The 17,445-nt window shown below is 45.9% G+C and overlaps 1 protein-coding gene across 2 annotated transcripts in view; it reads left to right on the forward strand.

Annotated features, from left to right (window-relative positions):
• The first annotated feature begins 1,947 nt into the window (after positions 1–1,947).
• The window catches only part of dlec1 (DLEC1 cilia and flagella associated protein), a 114,489-nt gene continuing 98,991 nt past the window's right edge, over positions 1,948–17,445 (forward strand). Inside the window, exons 1-7 of one of the 2 annotated variants that reach the window (XM_036934638.1) lie at positions 1,948–2,075; positions 2,261–2,386; positions 3,015–3,155; positions 7,847–8,003; positions 8,573–8,683; positions 12,140–12,333; positions 12,601–12,812. In XM_036934638.1, coding sequence (XP_036790533.1) covers positions 2,303–2,386; positions 3,015–3,155; positions 7,847–8,003; positions 8,573–8,683; positions 12,140–12,333; positions 12,601–12,812 — 899 coding nt within the window. In that variant the 5' untranslated portion in view covers positions 1,948–2,075; positions 2,261–2,302. The remainder of the gene's footprint in view (positions 2,076–2,260; positions 2,387–3,014; positions 3,156–7,846; positions 8,004–8,572; positions 8,684–12,139; positions 12,334–12,600; positions 12,813–17,445) is intronic. The other variant, XM_036934639.1, reaches the window with a different exon arrangement.

Here is a 17,445-nt window from a genome sequence, read left to right on the forward strand (position 1 = left end):
GAACAACAACAAACAACTGTTCTACCTGAGAAAATACACCGAATGAGAAGATTCAGATACCTCCAACGAGGAACACTTCCGAATTGTGTGCATGGGGCACTTTAACAATTCCAAATCCAAGGAAGTCTGGGTGCAGTGCTGGGACACACACTGTCACACTGACACACACTGTCACACTGACACACACACACACACACTGACACAAACACACACACTGCCACACTGCCACACACTGACACAAACACACTCACACTGTCACACACACACTCACACTGTCACAGTGACACACACAAACACCATCTCAGCTACACACACACTGCCACACACTGTCACACAAACACACACACACCAGAAAACTGCAGGTGTTTAGTTTAGCCTAGTTGTTTGGTTGAGAAAGAGGGTAAAATAATACATATTTTATTATTTCTGCCAAACAAAATGTTAAACATGGCAATGTTGCTCTCATGGTCTCAAGAAAGGCGTTCAATAATTAGTTGCATGTCACGATTTATGCACTTTTTCGTTCTGTTACAATTCACACCAAACACTGTCACAATTAACCCAGACCATAGGGTAAATTGTGACACTTCACTCTTTGTATTTAAGACAACACCATGCATTTGCAGTTTGATTTACATATATAATAACCACACCAATTTTTTTATTTTTTAAAAATATTTTTATTTTTATTTTTTATTTATTTCACGTTTTTTTTTAACCAGGTAGGCAAGTTGAGAACAAGTTCTCATTTACAATTGCGACCTGGCCAAGATAAAGCAAAGCAGTTCGACACATACAACGACACAGAGTTACACATGGAGTAAACAACAACACAGAGTTACACATGGAGTAAAACAAACATACAATCAAGGTCTGTAGGTAAAAGACAAATGTAGGTTGTTTGTATCAAGTTTTGAATACAATACCATAAACGATCAAATGAGAAATGAGAAGAGTGTTAAAATCATCCCTGGTCTCCCCTAGCCTATAGTCCAAGTTAGAAGCATACACATATTAACCCATCATTTAGAAGCTCAATACTGCAGTGAATATACCCTGTCAATTTAGACAGTGAAATAAAGCATGGCACGTGCTGAGGCTGCGCTGAGTGCGCTCTCTCCGACTTCCCAATTCCCCGGTATGCAGCTCGAAAAGCTACCCTATTGTTTCTGTTTTTAGGGACAATACACGCACCCTACCTCGGCCACAACAACACAATGTAATGAAGAATGTTATTGTTTTCAAGTGAGTACAAAACTCTAGTCTAGGCTGTAAACTGCAGTGACTAGCCTTTGAATAACCACTCAAAAGCCTGGCGTTTTGAATGCATATTCATTTCGAAATGACTGCATAAAGCCTGCCTGATTGGGAAACTATTTGGATCAGTTATGAGGTTTTTCACGGCAGTTTAGTCTATAGGTCCAGGCACATTAGAAGGCCAGTAATCTGGTGTATTTTGACAAACATACTAATGCAGTGATTTCTAGTGGCGCGCATATGAATTATGATAAAGCGAGAGCGCAGAGGAAGTTGTATATATCGTTTCCGCGTGTGGCTTCCATGTTTTAAAATCGTTTGCAAATGAGGTGAATAGGAGAAGCAGTTTCTGCCTATCTTCATACTGTTCTGTCTTTGCTGTCGTAAAGTAAGAGGCCCCTATTGCCAGCTAGAGTAGGTGAGCATGCCTGGACGTTTGCAGCATAGCAGGCATGCTGGATCCTGTTGGAAACCACAAAAGCAGCAGATGGCATGTTCTCAAGTGTGTCTTGATTCTGTAATAGTTGATTCCTGCAGAATTCTTGCACGTTTAATCAAGCAAATAGTAGCACTGGACTATTTAGATTGGCAAAACTATTGTCATTTTTGACAGGTGAAAATATGACAGTAATATTATTTGATAGAGTAAATATTTTACTGCACATTTATAAATGTATTATTGACTTCCAATGAACGGGTTTTGGGTAAAACGCTCTGGCCCCTTTAAGAAAACCGGGCCGTTTCTATGGTTACTACTTGTACACAAAGAGCGGGCGGCAGAAGCTGGGAAGAAAAGTGCTACTTTCACACCTTGCCAGGTTTGTGAACCACACAATATAATATTTACGCATGAATTATAGATTCATGTGTGTTTTGTGTGTTTTATAGACAATATAATATTTACACAATAGAATATTTACGCATGAATTATAGGTTCATGTGTGTTTTGTGTGAATTATAGATTAATGTGTGTCATGTGTGTTTTTGTCGTTGACTTAATTAGGCTACTATACCTCACAACTGTTTGGCCCAACAGACTGCAACCATGCTTGAGGAATCTGAGCCAAGACCCCAAACAGGGTTAGACCCGTCCATGAACCGTCATCGACCTGCATCAGAAAAAACACAGGTTAGCACTAACTAACGATTTTATCATGCCAGTTTGATTCTTACAGTAACTAGGCTTTTTTTAAACCATTTTTTTACCAAGTAAATTGACTGAGAACAGATTTTCATTTACAGCAACGAACTGGGAAATAGTTACAGGGGAGAGGAATGAGTCATTTTGACGCTGGGGATGATTAGGTGACCGTGTTGGTGTGACGGCCAGATTGGGAATTTAGCCAGGACACAAGGGTTAACACCCCTACTATTACTATAAGTGGCATGGGATTCTTAATGACCACAGAGAGTCAAGACACCTGTTTAACGTTCCATCCGAAAGACAGCACCCTACACAGTGATTGGGGCAATGTCCCCAATCACTGCCCTGGGGCATTGTTTGGAGACCAGAGAAAATAGTGCCTCCTACTGGCCCTCCAACATCACTTCCAGCAGCATTTGGTCCCCTGTACAGCGACCGACCAGGACCAACCCTGCTTAGCTTCAGAGGCAAGCCAGCAGTGGGATGCAGAGTGGTCTGCTGCTGGCTAATTAGTAGGCCTAACTATGTGGTAATGTCAGTGTGTTTCATTCAAGAAGAGTCATTGACTAACATTATAGGCCTAAGTCTAATGCTACGTTATATTTTCCAATAGGACATTTCACATTTATTAGCAAGCATCTTCAAGGATCTCTACACAACAGAGATTATTGGGAAAGACACAGTTGCCATTCTTACCAAGACAAGAAGGGGAGGCAACAACTACCATGACAAATATGTGGAGGATCTTCAACAGGTAGCTAGCTACTCATTCAACAACTACAAAATATAGCTAGCTAGCTATGTGCCCTCACTGCCCTGTGCAAACTGTGTGTGTGTCTGTGTGTCTCTGTGTGTGTGTGTGTGTGTGTGTCTGTGTGTGTGTGTGTGTGTGTGTGTTGACCTTCATCAGTTTCATTTACAGATAGAAAATGAAGGAGGCTTTTATATCTAAGATAATTTAAATAAAATATGTGTTTATATGCTTCAAGATCACCTTTTTTGGTCATGTTTTTGCAACTCATTTACCAATCACATCATGTTTTGTGTCTTATCCAATTGTGATAGGTCACTGAACTGATAGGAGTTAATTTTGAAATATATACGCAATAGCCTCCTTCAGTTTGTTCTCTGTAAAACTCAGATGGATAAGGGTCAGTTTATTATAAAGAAGCACTGTCATCAAAGAGATGCAAAATTTCCTCTTCACTTCAGTTTGCTCTTCAATCGCTAGTCTTTGGAACAAACGGTTCCAATGGTAAGACTCTATGCCGGAGCTATGCCTACATTATTATTTTTTACTGCAAATTTGCGGGTCAAATTTAATTTCATTAACCATGTTGCGGGCCGCTATTATTTGTTTAATAACAACCAACCTTGTTAGCCATGTTACCTAGATGGACAACAACCTGGTCACTTGCCCAGTATGTTGGCACTGGGAAAGTTATTGGATACTGTTAGAGTTGCGTAAATTCGAATCTGGTATCAGGATAAATATAACAATGAGTCACCGATTTTATACTATGTATTTTTTATTAGCTAAGTAATAAATGGCAAATGCAACTTTCGTATATACGGGCTCACTGTAATACCACGCAGGGCAGAACAGAGAACTGACAAGATGTATGTAAACAGTATTCTTTATACTGTGATAGACATAGTTCCAACCCGTCTGTTGGCCTATCACAGTAGAGGCTGGGCGTGGTTTAAACTTGCCCAGCCTATTGCAGGCGCTGAGGCGGGTCCCCGCCTCTTGGCGCTTCTTGGAGTCCTCCCTCCGTCGATGTATAGATCCTTACTGTTCTGGTATCGCAGCCTAGTTAGAACAGTTGCTCAGTTCCTGCTATTGTGTTGTTCAGTATTTTTCCATCTCAGATAAACCTTGTGATGACCACCCCTCCCTATAACAACTTTGTAAGATACAGCAAGTCACACCATGTGCTCAATATTGTTACATCCAAACACAAGGACAAAGCATCTGCTGGGCTGTTATCTACAGTTTTGCAACATGCAGGTCACACCATGTTACTCAGTTCTTGTCACACACAAACAGGCAAGTAGCAAGCAGTTGTTTAATCTCAATGATGCTCCAGTGCACAAATGCAGACACCTCACACAACCAACATCAGATAATATTTAATCATATATATCTAATGGCTATAATGTAAAATACAGGATCCAACAATACCTATTCCAGGTGATGTGAAAGGTAGGATTCATAGGCCTCTTAATTTAATGTTAGGGTTTGACATTAGGGTTAGACATCAGGGTTAGGATTAGACATTAGGGTTAGACATTAGGGTTAGACATTAGGGTTAGACATTAGGGTTAGTGTTAGACATTAGGGTTAGGGTTAGACATTAGGGTTAGACATTAGGGTTAGGGTTACACATTAGGGTTAGACGTTAGGGTTAGACATTAGGGTTAGTGTTAGATATTAGGGTTAGACATTAGGGTTAGGGTTAGACATTATGGTTAGTGTTAGACATTAGGGTTATGGTTAGACATTAGGGTTAGACATTAGGGTTAGACATTAGGGTTAGACATTAGGGTTAGACATTAGGGTTAGGGTTAGGGTTAGTGTTAGATATTAGGGTTAGACATTAGGGTTTGACATTAGGGTTAGGGTTAGACATTAGGGTTAGGGTAAGACATTAGGGTTAGACATTAGGGTTAGTGATAGACATTAGGGTTTGACATTATGGCTAGGGTTAGACATTAGGGTTTGACATTAGGGTTAGGGTTAGACATTAGGGTTAGACGTTAGGGTTAGGGTTAGACATTAGGGTTAGACATTAGGGTTAGACATTAGGGTTAGTGTTAGACATTAGGGTTAGGGTTAGACATTAGGGTTAGGCTTAGTGTTAGACATAAGGGTTAGGGTTAGACATTAGGGTTAGACATTAGGGTTAGTGTTAGACATTAGGGTTAGACTTTAGCGTTAGACATTAGGGTTAGTGTTAGACAGTAGGGTTAGGGTTAGACATTAGGGTTAGGCATTAGGGTTAGACATTAGGGTTTGGTTTAGACATTAGGGTTAGACATTAGGGTTAGGGTTAGACATTAGGGTTAGTCATTAGGGTAGGGTTAGACATTAGGGTTAGGGTTAGACATTAGGGTTAAGTTTAGACATTAGGGTTAGACATTAGGGTTACACATTAGAGTTACACATTAGGGTTAGGGTTAGACATTAGGGTTACACGTTAGAGTTACACATTAGGGTTAGGGTTAGACATTAGGGTTAGTCATTAGGGTTAGACGTTAGGGTAGGGTTAGACATTAGGGTTAGGGTTAGACATTAGGGTTAGGTTTAGACATTAGGTTTAGACATTAGGGTTAGACATTGGGGTTAGACATTAGGGTTAGTGTTAGACATTAGGGTTAGACATTAGGGTTAGGGTTAGACATTAGGGTTAGGGTTAGACATTAGGGTGAGATATTAGGGCTAGGGTTAGGGTTAGACATTAGGATCAGACATTAGGGTTAGGGTTAGACATTAGGGTTAGACATTAGGGTTAAGTTTAGACATTAGGGTTAGTGTTAGACATGAGGGTTAGACTTTAGGATTAGACATTAGGATTATACATTAGGGTTAGTGGTAGACATTAGGGTAAATCATTAGGGTTAGACATTAGGGTTAGACATTAGGGTTAGGGTTAGACATTAGGGTTAGACATTAGGGTTAGACAGTAGTGTTAGTGTTAGACATTAGGGTTAGACATTAGGGTTAGTGTTAGACATTAGGGTTAGGCATTAGGGTTAGTGTTAGACATGAGGGTTAGACTTTAGGATTAGACATTAGGGTTAGACATTAGGGTTAGACATTAGGGTCAGACATTAGGATCAGACATTAGGGTTAGACATTAGGGTTAGGGTTAGACATTAGGGTTAGACATTAGGGTTAGTGTTAGACATGAGGGTTAGACTTTAGGATTAGACATTAGGATTATACATTAGGGTTAGTGGTAGACATTAGGGTAAATCATTAGGGTTAGACATTAGGGTTAGACATTAGGGTTAGGGTTAGACATTAGGGTTAGACATTAGGGTTAGACATTAGGGTTAGGGTTAGACATTAGGGTTAGTGTTAGACATGAGGGTTAGACTTTAGGATTAGACATTAGGGTTAGACATTAGGGTTAGACATTAGGGTTAGACATTAGGATCAGACATTAGGGTTAGACATTAGGGTTAGGGTTAGACATTAGGGTTAGACATTAGGGTTAGTGTTAGACATGAGGGTTAGACTTTAGGATTAGACATTAGGATTATACATTAGGGTTAGACATTAGGGTTAGGGTTAGACATTAGGGCTATGTTTAGACATTAGGGTTAGACATTAGGGTTAGACATTAGGGTTAGACATTAGGGTTAGGTTTAGATATTAGGGTTAGACATTAGGGTTAGACATTAGGGTTAGGTTTAGATATTAGGGTTAGACATTATGGTTAGACATTAGGGTTAGGTTTAGATATTAGGGTTAGACATTAGGGTAGGGTTAGACATTAGGGTTAGGGTTAGACATTAGGGTTAGGGTTAGACATTAGGGTTAGGTTTAGACATTAGGTTTAGACATTAGGGTTAGACATTGGGGTTAGACATTAGGGTTAGTGTTAGACATTAGGGTTAGACATTAGGGTTAGGGTTAGACATTAGGGTTAGGGTTAGACATTAGGGTTAGACATTAGGGTTAGTGTTAGACATGAGGGTTAGACTTTAGGATTAGACATTAGGATTATACATTAGGGTTAGACATTAGGGTTAGGGTTAGACATTAGGGCTATGTTTAGACATTAGGGTTAGACATTAGGGTTAGACATTAGGGTTAGGTTTAGATATTAGGGTTAGACATTAGGGTTAGACATTAGGGTTAGGTTTAGATATTAGGGTTAGACATTATGGTTAGACATTAGGGTTAGGTTTAGATATTAGGGTTAGACATTAGGGTTAGACATTAGGGTTAGGGTTAGACATTAGGGTTAGACATTAGTGTTAGTGTTAGACATTAGTGTTAGACATTAGTGTTAGACATTAGGGTTAGACATTAGTGTTAGACATTAGGGTTAGATTTTAGGGTTAGACATTAGTGTTAGACATTAGTGTGTTAGACATTAGGGTTAGACGTTAGGTTTATGGTTAGACATTAGGGTTAGACATTAGGGTTAGCTGTGTGGTTAATTAGAATATATGACTTCGTGGCTAGTGAGGGTTAGTGTTAGTGCCAACTATTGACCACTCTGCAGAGCTGCCTCCAGAACAAGATTCATGACAAGAAATGCTAACCTGCATTTGGCGCATCAGTGCAACCAATGAACATTAAGTATGGGAAAGGAAAGGGGATACCTAGTCAGTTGTCCAACTGAATGTATTCAACTGAAATGTGTCTTCTGCATTTAACCCCCTGTGTTTGTGTTTTTCTACATAACTTCTCACTGCTTGAGCCTCCAGGTCCATTCAGAGTACAGCCGTCGGATGCGTGATGCTGACATGTTGGAGAACCACATCATTCAGGCTCGGGTCCAGGCCACGGCCACAGAGAGCAGGGCCCACACCAAGGTGGTGGAGGAGGTGGGAGAGGCCTACCAACAGCTGGGTCTGCCTCCAGGTACACTGGTCTGGATCACTCTTTAATGCTACTGTATCACTAGCCTCTAGGAGCTAGGGTATTACAAACTGTACCGTGGGACGCCTTGTGAAGAGATCACTGCAATAAGCCTTGTGTTTTGTGAAGAGATCACTGCAATAAGCCTTGTGAGGAGATCCCTGCAATAATCCTTGTGCTTTGTGAAGAGATCACTGCAATAAGCCTTGTGCTTTGTGAAGAGACCACTGCAATAAGCCTTGTGTTTTGTGAAGAGATCACTGCAATAAGCCTTGTGTTTTGTGAAGAGATCACTGCAATAAGCCTTGTGCTTTGTGAAGAGATCACTGCAATAAGCCTTGCGTTTTGTGAAGAGATCACTGCAATAAGCCTTGTGTTTTGTGAAGAGATCACTGCAATAAGCCTTGTGCTTTGTGAAGAGATCACTGCAATAAGCCTTGCGTTTTGTGAAGAGATCACTGCAATAAGCCTTGTGTTTTGTGAAGAGATCACTGCAATAAGCCTTGTGCTTTGTGAAGAGATCACTGCAATAAGCCTTGCCACCTAAAATAAGTGTGTGTTTGTTTCCTCAGTCAGGTGGACCTTCATGTGGTGTGTTGACAATGGCCTTCTGAAGAGTAACAACTTGATCTGTCCAGAAGACTACATCACAGGACTGAACCCGCTCATCAAAGCCCCCAGAGGTACAGTAGTATGCCCCTCAAAGCCCCCAGAGGTACAGTAGTATGCCCCTCAAAGCCCCCAGAGGTACAGTAGTATGCCCCTCAAAGCCCCCAGAGGTACAGTAGTATGCCCCTCAAAGCCCCCAGAGGTACAGTAGTATGCCCCTCAAAGCCCCCAGAGGTACAGCAGTATGCCCGTCCCTCAAAGCCCCCAGAGGTACAGTAGTATGCCCCTCCCTCAAAGCCCCCAGAGGTACAGTAGTATGCCCCTCCCTCAAAGCCCCCAGAGGTACAGTAGTATGCCCCTCCCTCAAAGCCCCCAGAGGTACAGTAGTATGCCCCTCCCTCAAAGCCCCCAGAGGTACAGTAGTATGCCCCTCCCTCAAAGCCCCCAGAGGTACAGTAGTATGCCCCTCCCTCAAAGCCCCCAGAGGTACAGTAGTATGCCCCTCCCTCAAAGCCCCCAGAGGTACAGTAGTATGCCCCTCCCTCAAAGCCCCCAGAGATACAATAGTATGCCCCTCAAAGCCCCCAGAGGTACATTAGTATGCCCCTCAAAGCCCCCAGAGATACAGTAGTATGCTCCTCAAAGCTCCCAGAGGTACAGTAGTATGCCCCTCAAAGCCCCCAGAGATACAGTAGTATGCCCCTCAAAGCCCCCAGAGGTACAGTAGTATGCCCTTCCCTCAAAGCCCCCAGAGGTACAGTAGTATGCCCTTCCCTCAAAGCCCCCAGAGATACAGTAGTATGCCCTTCCCTCAAAGCCCCCAGATGTACAGTAGTATTCCCCTCCCTCAAAGCCCCCAGAGGTACAGTAGTATGCCCCTCCCTCAAATCCCCCAAAGGTACAGTAGAATGCCCCTCAAAGCCCCCAGAGGTACAGTAGTATGCCCCTCAAAGCCCCCAGAGGTGCAGTAGTATGCCCCTCAAAGCCCCCAGAGGTGCAGTAGTATGCCCCTCAAAGCCCCCAGAGGTACAGTAGTATGCCCCTCAAAGCCCCCAGAGATACTGTAGTATGCCCCTCAAAGCCCCCAGAGATACAGTAGAATGCTCCTCAAAGCCCCCAGATGTACAGTAGTATGCCCCTCAAAGCCCCCAGAGGTACAGTAGTATGCCCCTCAAAGCCCCCAGAGGTACAGTAGTATGCCCCTCCCTCAAAGCCCCCAGAGGTACAGTGGTATGCCCCTCAAAGCCCCCAGAGGTACAGTAGTATGCCCCTCCCTCAAAGCCCCCAGAGGTACAGTATTATGCCCCTTAAAGCCCCCAGAGGTACAGTAGTATGCCCCTCAAAGCCCCCAGAGATACAGTAGTATGCCCCTCAAAGCCCCCAGAGGTACAGTAGTATGCCCCTCCCTCAAAGCCCCCAGAGGTACAGTAGTATGCCCCTCCCTCAAAGCCCCCAGAGGTACAGTAGTATGCCCCTCCCTCAAAGCCCCCAGAGGTACAGTAGTATGCCCCTCCCTCAAAGCCCCCAGAGGTACAGTAGTATGCCCCTCCCTCAAAGCCCCCAGAGGTACAGTAGTATGCCCATCAAAGCCCCCAGAGGTACAGTAGTATGCCCCTCAAAGCCCCCAGAGATACAGTAGTATGCCCCTCAAAGCCCCCAGAGATACAGTAGTATGCTCTTCAAAGCCCCCAGAGGTACAGTAGTATGCCCCTCAAAGCCCCCAGAGGTTTAGTAGTATGCCCCTCAAAGCCCCCAGAGAAACAGTAGTATGCCCCTCAAAGCCCCCAGAGGTACAGTAGTATGCCCCTCAAAGCCCCCAGAGGTACAGTAGTATGCCCTTCCCTCAAAGCCCCCAGAGATACAGTAGTATGCCCCTCCCTCAAAGCCCCCAGAGGTTCAGTAGTATGCCCCTCCCTCAAAGCCCCCAGAGGTTCAGTAGTATGCCCCTCCCTCAAAGCCCCCAGAGGTTCAGTAGTATGCCCCTCCCTCAAAGCCCCCAGAGGTTCAGTAGTATGCCCCTCCCTCAAAGCCCCCAGAGGTTCAGTAGTATGCCCCTCCCTCAAAGCCCCCAGAGGTACAGTAGTATGCCCCTCCCTCAAAGCCCCCAGAGGTACAGTAGTATGCCCCTCCCTCAAAGCCCCCAGAGGTACAGTAGTATGCCCCTCCCTCAAAGCCCCCAGAGGTACAGTAGTATGCCCCTCCCTCAAAGCCCCCAGAGGTACAGTAGTATGCCCCTCCCTCAAAGCCCCCAGAGGTACAGTAGTATGCCCCTCCCTCAAAGCCCCCAGAGGTACAGTAGTATGCCCCTCCCTCAAAGCCCCCAGAGGTACAGTAGTATGCCCCTCCCTCAAAGCCCCCAGAGGTACAGTAGTATGCCCCTCCCTCAAAGCCCCCAGAGGTACAGTAGTATGCCCCTCCCTCAAAGCCCCCAGAGGTACAGTAGTATGCCCCTCCCTCAAAGCCCCCAGAGGTACAGTAGTATGCCCCTCCCTCAAAGCCCCCAGAGGTACAGTAGTATGCCCCTCCCTCAAAGCCCCCAGAGGTACAGTAGTATGCCCCTCCCTCAAAGCCCCCAGAGGTACAGTAGTATGCCCTTCCCTCAAAGCCCCCAGAGGTACAGTAGTATGTCCCTCAAAGCCCCCAGAGGTACAGTAGTATGCCCTTCCCTCAAAGCCCCCAGAGGTACAGTAGTATGCCCTTCCCTCAAAGCCCCCAGAGGTACAGTAGTATGTCCCTCAAAGCCCCCAGAGGTACAGTAGTATGCCCTTCCCTCAAAGCCCCCAGAGGTACAGTAGTATGCCCCTCAGAGCCCCCAGAGGTACAGTAGTATGCCCCTCCCTCAAAGCCCCCAGAGGTACAGTAGTATGCCCCTCACTCAAAGCCCCCAGAGGTTCAGTAGTATGCCCCTCACTCAAAGCCCCCAGAGGTACAGTAGTATGCCCCTCCCTCAAAGCCCCCAGAGGTACAGTAGTATGCCCTTCCCTCAAAGCCCCCAGAGGTACAGTAATATGCCCTTCCCTCAAAGCCCCCAGAGATACAGTAGTATGCCCTTCCCTCAAAGCCCCAGAGGTACAGTAGTATGCCCTTCCCTCAAAGCCCCCAGAGGTACAGTAGTATGCCCTTCCCTCAAAGCCCCCAGAGGTACAGTAGTATGCCCTTCCCTCAAAGCCCCCAGAGGTACAGTAGTATGCCCTTCCCTCAAAGCCCCCAGAGGTACAGTAGTATGCCCTTCCCTCAAAGCCCCCAGAGGTACAGTAGTATGCCCTTCCCTCAAAGCCCCCAGAGGTACAGTAGTATGCCCTTCCCTCAAAGCCCCCAGAGGTACAGTAGTATGCCCTTCCCTCAAAGCCCCCAGAGGTACAGTAGTATGCCCTTCCCTCAAAGCCCCCAGAGGTACAGTATGCCCCTTAAACACCCTTTGGAATGCACGTAATTTAGAACAGATCATCCATTTTAAAGTACTCTGAAAACACTTTACCCTTCAGTGTAAGTCTCTTTTAACTCTGTCAACTGTCTGTCTGTCCTCCCAGCCATGTCCCCCCCAGGCTTTGCCAAGCCGACTGTGTCCTACAACAGACACATATGCTACCTTCCCCAGGACGATGGCTACACAGTGATCCCTCCCCCAGAGCGGACAGCCCAGAGCTTGCTGGAGGAGTCAGAAACGTCCCTCACCCTTGCCTGTAGCTCAGACACCTGCACCCCCCGAAGCCTACCTAGCCAGGTAGGACACACAGAGGTGGTCTTGTTTGAAGGCTTGTTTTGAATACTGTGAAGGGGTGGGTTAAGATTTGGGTATGGATGAGTCTCAGGTCACCACTGATGTGACCTCTCCTCTGCTGGTGTTGACGAGTCTCAGGTCATCACTGATGTGACCTCTCCTCTGCTGGTGTTGACGAGTCTCAGGTCATCACTGATGTGACCTCTCCTCTGCTGGTGTTGACGAGTCTCAGGTCACCACTGATGTGACTTCTCCTCTGCTCTATTCCAGAAGGTGTGCAGAGTGAGGAAGCCTAAGTGGATGTATGAGCTGAGTGCTAAGAGCAGAGCAGAGGAGAGGGCTGGCCTTCAGAAACTACAGCACAGACACAAGTTCCTGCGGAACCCCAGATTCCTTCCCCCCAACGCACACCAGGGGGGCAAGTCGCTCATCCTGCTTTGGGAAAAGGGAGACAGGGGAAGGAAGGGGCAAAAGCAGGAGAGGTAGGACTCTGTTCAGCTTCATGTGTTTGCAGAACTAGGTAGCCTAGGCTGTGTTGGTTTGGACTTGTAGCATCCCAAATGGCCCCCTATTCCCTATGACATCTGACTAGTGCAGGGTGTTTCACTGGGATCAGGGAATAGGGGGCCATTTGGAGCGGAACAATTCTCTTTTATGCTACAAGTGCAAACCGACACAGGAAGAGCAGCTCTGAACGCCTACTGCTTGGTTCTAGAAGTAATGACATGTGTTGACTAACAGGATGAACTCCAGTCCATGATCCGTTTCTGACTCCATTGGTTATTCATATGCAAAGTTGGGCTGTGGGGCGGCAGGTAGCCTAGTGGATATTAGGTGTAAATTAGTTCTATATGACTTCCTTCCTGTCTGAACATCAGTTACCCTCATACCTGACTGTCACGAATCCCGCCGAAGATGGTGCCTCTTCCTGTTCGGGCGGCGCTCGGCGGTCATCGTCGCCGGCCTACTAGCTGCCACCGATCCCCTTTTCTGTCTGATTAGTTGCACCTGTTTTGTGTTGTGGTTGTGGGCTATTTAAACCCAGTAGGCCCGCCGGCTTTTGTGCGGGCTTGTTTCTCTGTTCGTTTTGTGGATGTGATATTGTCTGTATTTCTCCAGACTGTTTGTGTCCTGTTTTTGGGTCGGTCATTGTATGCGCCTGGTGTTTTGGCATGACCTACTTTTCTCCGGAACTAATACAGTTGTCCTTTACCCTCTGCTCTCTGCGCCTGACTCCGCCCCCACTACTCCTAGAAGTCGTAACACTGACCTGGAAAACTATGATCTCAGTGAAACACCCTGGTTCAGCAAAAAAAGAAACGTCCTCTCACTGTCAACTGCATTTATTTTCAGTAAACTTAACATGTGTAAATATTTGTATGAACAAGATTCAACAACTGGGACATAAACTGAACAAGTTCCACAGACATGTGACTAACAGAAGTGGAATGGTGCGTCCCTGAACTAAGGGGGTTTCAAAATCAAAAGTAACAGTCAGTATCTGGTGTGGCCACCAGCTGCATTGTACTGCAGTGCATCTCCTCCTCGTGGACTGCACCAGATTTGCCAGTTCTTGCTGTGAGATGTTACCCCACTCTTCCACCAAGACACCTGCAAGTTCCCGGACCTTTCAGGGGGGAATGGCCCTAGCCCTCACCCTCCGATCCAAAAGGTCCCAGACGTGCTCAATGGGTTTGAGATCCGGGCTCTGCGCTTGCCATGGCAGAACACTGACATTCCTGTCTTGCAGGAAATCACACACAGAACGAGCAGTATGGCTGGTGGCATTGTCATGCTGGAGGGTCATGTCAGGATGAGTCTCCAGGAAGGGTACCACATGAGTGAAGAGGACGTCTTCCCTGTAACAGACAGCTTTGAGATTGCCTGCAATGACAACAAGCTCAGTCCGATGATGCTGACACACAGCCCCAGACCATGACTGACCCTCCGCCTCCAAATCGATTCCGCTCCAGAGTACAGGCCTCAGTGTAACGCTCATTCCTTCGACAATAAACGCGAATCCGACCATCACCCCTGGTGAGACAAAACCGCGACTCGTCAGTGAAGAGCACTTTTTGCCAGTCCTGTCTGGTCCAGCGACAGTGGGTTTGTGCCCATAGGCGATGTTGTTGATGTCTGGTGAGGACCTGCCTTACAACAAGCCTACAAGCCCTCAATCCAGCCTCTCTCGGCCTATTGCGGACAGTCTGAGCACTGATGGAGGGATTGTGCGTTTCTGGTGTAACTTGGGCAGTTGTTGTTTCCATCCTGTACCTGTCCCGCAGGTGTGATGTTCGAATGTACCGATCCTGTGCAGGTGTTGTTGGCACACGTGGTCTGCCACTGTGAGGATGATCAGCTGTCTGTCCTGTCTCCCTGTAGCGCTGTCTTAGGCGTCTCACAGTACGGACATTGCAATTTATTGCCCTGGCCACATCTGCAGTCCTCTAGCAGGCATCTTTCTTTTGGTGTTTTTCAGAGTCAGTAGAAAGGCCTCTTTAGTGTCCTAAGTTTTCATAACTGTGACCATAATTGCCTGTTTCCATAATTGTCTGTAAGCTGTTAGTTTCTTAATGACCGTTCCACAGGTGCATGTTCATTAATTGTTAATGGTTCATTGACCAAACATGGGAAACAGTGTTTAAACCCTTTACAATGAAGATCTGTGAAGTTATTTGGATTTTTACGAAGTATCTTTGAAAGACAGGGTCATGAAAAAGGGACTTCTCTTTTTCTGCTGAGTTTATGATCCCAGTGAAACACCCTGGATCATTATGATGTCATGTCTATACGAAACATGATGCTTCTGTCCCAAATGGCACTCTATTCCCTATGTAGTGCACTTCTGTCCATAGGGGTCTGGTCCAAAGTAGTGAACTATATAGGAAATAAGGTGCCATTTGGGAATGCAGGCAATGAACGCTTGTGTGTTTGTTTGAGACATGATGAGAATTAGCGCCTGTTGGTTTTCAGAGTCACTCCATCCATAGCCTGCTGGTGTAGCTGTTGTCAAAGCAGAACGTAGAAGAATATATAAGAAGATAGATTTAACAATGTCAAATCATCTTACTGAGAACATACTGACAGCACCACAGGACCATTACGCCCATCATCTGACTGAGAACATACTGACAGCACCACAGGACCATTGCACCCATCATCTGACTGAGAACATACTGACAGCACCATAGGACCATTACACCCGTCATCTGACTGAGAACATACTGACAGCACCATAGAACCATTACACCCGTCATCTGACTGAGAACATAATGACAGCACCACAGGACCACTACACCCATCATCTGTCTGAGAACATACTGACAGGACCATTACACCCATCATCTGACTGAGAACATGATGACAGCACCACAGGACCATTACACCCATCATCTGATTGAGAACATACTGACAGGACCATAACACCCATCATCTGACTGAGAACATACTGAGAGCACCACAGGACCATTACACCCTTCATCTGACTGAGAACATAATGACAGCACCACAGGACCATTACATCCATCATCTGACCCTTTGCTATGAGACTTGAAATTGAGCTCAGGTGCATCCCGTTTCCATTGATCATCGTTGAGATGTTTCTACACCTCGATTGGAGTCCACCTGTGGTAAATTCAATTGATGGGGCATGTTTTGGAAAGGCACACACTTGTCTATATAAGGTCCCACGGGTGACAGTACCTATCAGAGCAAAAACCAAGCCCTGAGGTTGAAGGAATTGTCCGTAGAGCTCCAAGACAGGATTGTGTCGAGGCACAGATCTGGGGAAGGGTACCAAAAAATGTTGTCTGCAGCATTGAAGGTCCCGAAGAACACAGTGGCCTCCATCATTCTTAAATGGAAGGTTTAACGACAACGACCCTAAGCACACAGCCAAGACAACGCAGGAGTGGCTTCGGGACAAGTCTCTGAATGGAGTGAGTGAGTGGCCTAGCCAGAGCCCCATCAAACAACTCTGGAGAGACCTGAAAATACCTGTGCAGAGACGCTCCTCATCCAACCTGACATACCCAAGAAGACATTTCTAAAAACATGTTTTTGCTTCATCATTATGGGGTATTGTGATGTCATTATGGGGTATTGTGATGTCATTATGGGGTATTGTGTGTAGATTGATGAGGGGAAAAAAAACTATTTAATCAATTTTAGAATAAGACTGTAATATAAAACAAAATGTGGAAAAAGTCAAGGGGTCTGAATACTTTCCGAATGCACTTTACACACCCACCAGACACCACTACGGGTTTCTTCACTCTACCCAAACCAAAAACTCACTCAGTTATGTATAGAGCCATGTCTTCGTGGAATGATCTGTTACTCAGTTATATATAGAGCCATGTCGTCATGGAATGCTCTGCTACCAGGGGTTACTCAGGTAAAGCAGGTTTAGCCTTAAAAAAACAGATTTTGTTACGGTGCGTAAATGAGGACCTAAAAGCGAATTAACGTAAACAGAACTTCTTTAATAACAAAACATAGGTAGGCTCAGATAGACCGGCAGATTCCGACAGGACAGGACAAGGTTGCAGCAAACATGACGATAGTCTGGTTCAGGCATGAAAAACACAAACAAGAATCCGACAAAGACAGGAACAAAAACAGAGAGAGATATAGAGGACTAATTAGAGGGAAAAAGGGAACAGGTGGGAAAAGGGGTGACGAGGTAGTTAGGAGGAGACAAGGAACAGCTGGGGGAAAGAGGGGGAGAAAAGGTAACCTAATAACGACCAGCAGAGGGAGACAGGGTGAAGGGAAAGGACAGAAACAAGACACAACATGACAATACATGACAGTACCCCCCCACTCACCGAGCGCCTCCTGGCGCACTCGAGGAGGAAACCTGGCGGCAACGGAGGAAATCATCGATCAGCGCACGGTCCAGCACGTCCCGAGAGGGAACCCAACTCCTCTCCTCAGGACCGTACCCCTCCCAATCTACTAGGTACTGATGACCACGGCCCCGAGGACGCATGTCCAAAATCCTACGGACCCTGTAGATGGGTGCGCCCTCGACAAGGATGGGGGGGGGGGGGGGGGAAGACGAGCGGGGGCGCGAAGAACGGGCTTGACACAGGAGACATGGAAGACCGGGTG

Source organism: Oncorhynchus mykiss, chromosome 11 (genome assembly GCF_013265735.2).
Source record: "Oncorhynchus mykiss isolate Arlee chromosome 11, USDA_OmykA_1.1, whole genome shotgun sequence".
Classification (NCBI taxonomy): domain Eukaryota; kingdom Metazoa; phylum Chordata; class Actinopteri; order Salmoniformes; family Salmonidae; genus Oncorhynchus; species Oncorhynchus mykiss.